This window comes from Rhinopithecus roxellana, chromosome 9 (genome assembly GCF_007565055.1).
Source record: "Rhinopithecus roxellana isolate Shanxi Qingling chromosome 9, ASM756505v1, whole genome shotgun sequence".
Taxonomy (NCBI): Eukaryota; Metazoa; Chordata; class Mammalia; order Primates; family Cercopithecidae; genus Rhinopithecus; species Rhinopithecus roxellana.
Genome location: NC_044557.1, coordinates 100,508,026 through 100,514,025, shown reverse-complemented (window position 1 = coordinate 100,514,025; position 6,000 = coordinate 100,508,026). Strand labels below are relative to the sequence as shown.

Below are 6,000 nucleotides of genomic sequence, written 5' to 3'. Positions count from 1 at the left end.
AAGGCTTTTACAGCATAGGTTGCTGAGCATCACTCACAGAATTTTTGATGCAGTCGGTCTGAGATGGGGCCTGAGAATTTGCAGGTCCCTAGCTGAGGCCAATGCTGCTGTCTGGGCCCACCCTGTGAGGGTTTCCTATTGGTAACTTTCTTGACCAATGATCTGATTCCTCTTAAAATGAAATGAAATTATTCAAACATGCATTTTAAAAAATCATACAGATTTATTTTATTTTCTTTTATTTTTTGAAAGTTTTTAGTTTATTAACCTGCTCGTGAAAAATCCAAAATGGACACAGGTAGCCTTTACTGCAGCACCTTTACTCCTTCAGCTGTGATCCAATCTCCAGCTCACTTTTTGCCAGCACCAACATTGGCCTTTGCAGTCCCCCTGACTTTCTTCATTCTGTTCTTGCGTTCCTTTCCTTGCTTTCTTGAGGTCTTTTTCTTCTCATACAGGCCATGTCTTACAAGTCTATGTTTGGGTTCATTTTTCTTTGCATAATCCAGGGAGTCATAAATCATGCCAAAGCCGGTTGTCTTGCCACCACCAAAATGAGTTCTGAATCCAAATACAAAGATGACATCCGGTGTGGTCTTGTACATTTTGGCTAGTTTTTCCCGAATTTCTGTCTTAGGCACTGTTGCCTTCCCGGGGTGAAGAACATCAATGACCATTCGTTTCCTCTGAAGTAGTCGGTTGGTCGCGAACTTTCTAGTGCGGATAGTTACGGTGTCGTTCATGATGGCGGCCTATCTTCAGACAGGGAGGAAAAGAGCAGATTTATTTTTTTAATGTCTGTCAACAGCATGGGATTTGTCAATAAGTTCTGAAAATTGCATCAAAAATTGTTTAATTACTTCTTGTTTTGGCAGCACATGTATGAAAATTGGAATGATACAGAGAAGATTAGTATGGCCCTGGTGCAAGGATGACATGGAAATTCACGAAGCATTCATTGTTGTTTGGAACTCTTCTGCATTGTTGGTGGGAACATAAAATGACGCAACCACTATGGAAAATACTATGGAGTAGTATTTAAAATTAAAAATAGAATTATCATACCATCCAGCAATCTACTTTTGGAAATATATCCAAAATAAATTAAAGCAGGATCTTGAAGAGGTATTTGCATACCTATATTCATTGTAGCATCATTCACAATAACCAAGAGGTGGAAGTAGCCTAAATGTTCGATGACAGGTGAATGGATAAAGAAATGTGGCATATACATACAATGAAATATTATTCAACTTAAAAAAAGGAAATACCGTCCTTTTTTATTGTGTAGCACTTGCTACCACATGAATAAATCTTGAGGACATTATAGTAAGTGAAATAAGCCAGTCACAGAAAAGACACATACTGTGTGATTCCATTCATATAAAGCATCAAAAATAGGCAAACTCATAGAAACACAAAGTAGAATGGTTGTTTCCAGGGTTTGCAGAGAGAGGAAAACTAGAGTTGGTGTTCAATGGTTATAGAGTTTCAATTTTACAAGATGAAAAAGTTGTAGAGATCTGTTGCAAAACAATATGAATATGCTTAACACTACAGAACTATATACTTAAAAATGATGAAGAGGGTAAATTTTACACTGGGTGTATTTTATCACAATTTAAAAAATTGTTTATGTAAAGGTAACACCTTCCCTGTAGGGCATAGCCAATCCTTTGTTTTAAACATGTCTAGAGAGAAGTGGAGAGGGACTCTCCTTGTGGCCACTCTAATGGGAGGCAGCTATTTATTCTAACTCCAGTCTTAGCAAGTCCCATGTTCTCTGTGGATCTTGCCTCTCCAAGGTCCTTCTTTAAAGTATGGTTGCTGGGTCCAAGTCAAATATTCTAATCTGGCCTGTGATGTGACCTGGGTAGTAAGGATTTTTGAAAACTCCTTGGAGCTTGAATTGTAGTTATGGCTAATAGGGCATTGGCTGGGTCAGTGATTTGTCACTTTTGGAAGTTTAAAAATGATCTTCTTGAGGGTCTTGTCAAACTACATACGCTGAAGTCTTCTCCATTCTCTTCCTCACTGTCCCAGGTAATTCTGATTACCACCATCACCCCTCCCTCAACTAATATGAGAAATATAATATTAGAAAGCCCTTTGCAGAGAAAATACATTCATGAACCTCAGTTACAGGAGCTTGAGTTCACTGTCAGCTGGGTTTGTACCTCATCAGGGTCCTTATTGAGATTGGTAAGACAGTCATAGTTTAGGCTGCACATGTACACATAGCCCACCTATCCTTTTTCATCTTCAGAGTCAGTCAAAGCTTACAGGTAAAATATAGCACTGGGGCTTAAAATCAAACTGCTGAATGATAACAAAACTTCATTACTTTATTTAGAAATTAAGTTTGACAGGCTATGAATAATTTAGAAGATGATCTGAAGAACAAAGGAATAACATTTTATTATAAGTTCAACATTTGTGTGGAGTTATTAAGCCCTGCCAAGGGTTATTTTCCTTGACTTCCTAAAAATAAGTGGTGTCAGAGGGAACTTGAAACATCGTGGGGATTTTAGCTGTAGTATCAGGGCATGCTTAGGATAAAATAATCCCAAACGGAAACAATGTTCTACATACGTAGTCATTGTAAGCCAGTTTAGATACCCATGAGATCAGAAATTTGGCAGTACAGCAGACAGGGAGCTTGCCAACTTAATGCTGTTTAATATTAATTAAATTTAATATAACCCAGTTATATATATTTCAGATATTCCCAGGCAGAATTCCAGAAAAGAAGAAATAAATCTATATTCATATTATACATAGTTAAATTATGTTATTGAAATTTATTCATAATTATACATTCACATTATATAATATATATTATCATATCTTCTAATTTTCTGAACATTTCTAGAATAACTGAAAAGGAGGAATGGATTACCAATCAATAATTTTCATGAAATAGAAAACTTTACTTGTGTACTGACACAAGTATTATTCATACAAATACAAATTCTCTGTATACAATGAGGAAGGCTAAAATAATGTTACATGTCCTGCACAATAAACATGCCGAAGTGAGAGCAATTAAAGTTGCCCAGAATTTTGTGAGAAGATACCATGGAGGAAGTGACTACTTGGCTGTGTTTTAAAGCATTTCTAAGATATCCAATACCACTAGGAAACATCATTACTGAAGTGGTGCTACCTTGGAAAGGTATCCAGTAACACTTAAAGAACAAAGGATGATAACAATCTTGGTGGATATTCAACAGCATCAAAACTTTGATGGCTTTCTCTTTAGGATGATGATCACATCTTACACATACAGTAAAACTGTCATTGTTCCTTTGTCCTCTGGTACAAGTGTGTGATATTTACAACAGGGCAAGAAGTATCCAGTTTCTATTGAGTATCCCAATTTCTGTTATAGTCTTTCTAATATTTAGATGGTTAATAATTAATGAAATGTATAGAAAACTAAATTTGGCTTCTCAGCATTGGCTTTAATGTAGCAGACACACTGGTTGTACACACGGGAGAGAGTGGAAAATCTTGTGGCTACAGGGTCATAGAACTTGGGTCTATGATCCTTGTCATGTTCTAAAACTCACCCCACAGACCACAGATTTTGTTAGATATAAGATAGTGGATAAATCTATACTTCACAAGCTGGAATTATTAATAAATTCAGTGGGGAGTTTTGAAAATATGCAGATTCTCAAGAATGATTAGCCCACAATTTATGTATGAAGTAAGTCCTAGGAATGTGCATGTATAAAAATCGTCCAGAAGAGATTGTGGCTTCCAGCCAAGATGGGATAACAGAAACTATGTTAACTCTTCTGCAGAAACTAAAAAACTAGACGAAACATATGACACAATGATTTTTAAAATGTTAGATATCAGACAACAGAAGGCAATAACTCCTGAGAGATAGAAAATAAATGAGGTGAACCCTGCAATTATCTCAGCTAACTGCTTTGAGAGAATTTCCAGGTTGTGTTGTTAGTGGGAGGGATCAAGATTGAGCCTGGTGGTCTCTGCACATTGGGGAAATCGACTTGGGAATATAAGGAAGCTGAAGTGTCTAGAGTTTACAGGGTAAAGTACCAGAGAAGAGAGAGTAGTACACAGAGAGGACTCTGAAAAACTGCAGAGTTCTCCCTCTAGTCTTCATCTGAGTACTGATCGGTTGCACACATGTAGAAAAGTATACAAGGACAAGGAAAAAGGCAACATCAACTCTTGATAAAAACTCTCAGCAAACCAGAATATAAAAGAAAACACATTCAACTTATTAAAGGGCCTTTGTGAAAACCTATAGTTAACATTAGACTTAAAAATGGAAAAATTATTTTTCTTTAAAATCAGGACCAAGAAAGGATTATCTGCTCTCATCACTTCTACTCGATGCTGTGCTGGATGTTCTAACTAGTGCAAGTAGGCAAGAAAAAGAAAACAAATGCATCCAGATTGAAAAGAGGTACAAACAGGAGCTGGTTCCATTCCTTCTGAAACCATTCCAATCAATAGAAAAAGAGGGAATCCTCCCTAATTCATTTTATGAGGCCAACATCATCCTGATACCAAAGCCTGGCAGAGACACAACAACAACAACAAAAAGAGAATTTTAGACCAATATCCCTGATGAACATCGATGCAAAAATCCTCAATAAAATACTGGCAAACTGAATCCGGCAGCACATCAAAAAGCTTATCCACCATGACCAAGTTGGCTTCATCCCTGGGATGCAAGGCTGGTTCAACATACGCAAATCAATAAACGTAATCCATCATATAAACAGAACCAAAGACAAAAACCACATGATTATCTCAATAGATGCAGAAAAGGACTTCGACAAAATTCAACAGCCCTTCATGCTAAAAACTCTCAATAAACTAGGTATTGATGGGACGTATCTCAAAATAATAAGAGCTATTTATGAAAAACCCACAGCCAATATCATACTGAATGGGTAAAAACTGGAAGCATTCCCTTTGAAAACTGGCACAAGACAGAGATGCCCTCTCTCACCACTCCTATTCAACACAGTGTTGGAAGTTCTGGCCAGTGCAATCAGGCAAGAGAAAGAAATAAAGTGTGTTCAATTAGCAAAAGAGGAAGTCAAATTGTCCCTGTTTGCAGATGACATGATTGCATATTTAGAAAACCCCATCGTCTCAGTCCAAAATCTCCTTAAGCTGATAAGCAACTTCAGCAAAGTCTCAGGATACAAAATTAATGTGCAAAAATCACAAGGATTCTTATACACCAATAACAGACAAACAGAGAACCAAATCATGAGTGAACTCCCATTCACAATTGCTTCAAAGAGAATAAAATACCTAGGAATCCAACTTACAAGAGATGTGAAGGACCTCTTCAAGGAGAACTACAAACCTGTAGTTTGTAGTTCTGAAATGAAATAAAAGAGGACACAAACAAATGGAAGAACATACCATGCTATGGATAGGAAGAATCAATATTGTGAAAATGGCTATACTGCCCAAGGTAATTTGTAGATTCAATGCCATCCCCATCAAGCTACCAATGACTTTCTTCACGGAATTGGAAAAAAAGTACTTTAAAGTTCATATGGAACCAAAAAAGAGCCTGCATTGCCAAGAAAATCCTAAGCCAAAAGAACAAAGCTGGAGGCATCATGCTACCTGACTTCAAACTATACTACAAATCTACAGTAACCAAAACAGCATGGTACTGGTACCAAAACAGAAATATAGATCAATGGAACAGAACAGAGCCCTCGGAAATAATACCACACATTTACAACCATCTGCTCTTTGACGAACCTGACAAAAACAAGAAATGGGGAAAGGATACTCTATTTAATAAATGGTCCTGGGAAAACTGGCTAGCCATATGTAGAAAGCTGAAACTTGATCCCTTCCTTACACCTTATATAAAAATCTATTCAAGATGGATTAAAGACTTAAATGTTAGACCTAAAACCATAAAAACCCTAGAAGAAAACCTGGGTAATACCATTTAGGCCATAGGAATGGGCAAGGACTTAATGT

At 36.9% G+C, this 6,000-nt stretch overlaps 1 protein-coding gene and 1 non-coding gene across 8 annotated transcripts in view; one reads left to right on the top strand and one right to left on the bottom strand.

The window, feature by feature from the left end:
* Window positions 1-249: 249 nt before the first annotated feature.
* LOC104682723 (40S ribosomal protein S24-like) overlaps window positions 250-6,000 on the bottom strand; it is a 55,856-nt gene continuing 50,105 nt past the window's right edge. For 5 of the 7 annotated variants that reach the window (XM_030937259.1, XM_030937258.1, XM_030937257.1 and 2 more), the window contains one exon: window positions 250-752. In XM_030937259.1, the coding sequence (XP_030793119.1) occupies window positions 351-752 (402 nt within the window). In that variant the 3' untranslated portion in view covers window positions 250-350. Of the gene's footprint in view, window positions 757-6,000 lie in introns of all 7 variants that reach the window. The other 2 variants (XM_030937260.1, XM_030937261.1) reach the window with 1 other exon arrangement.
* Window positions 864-966, top strand: LOC115899747. The gene has a single exon (XR_004059358.1). It is a non-coding gene; the product is annotated as a U6 spliceosomal RNA (small nuclear RNA).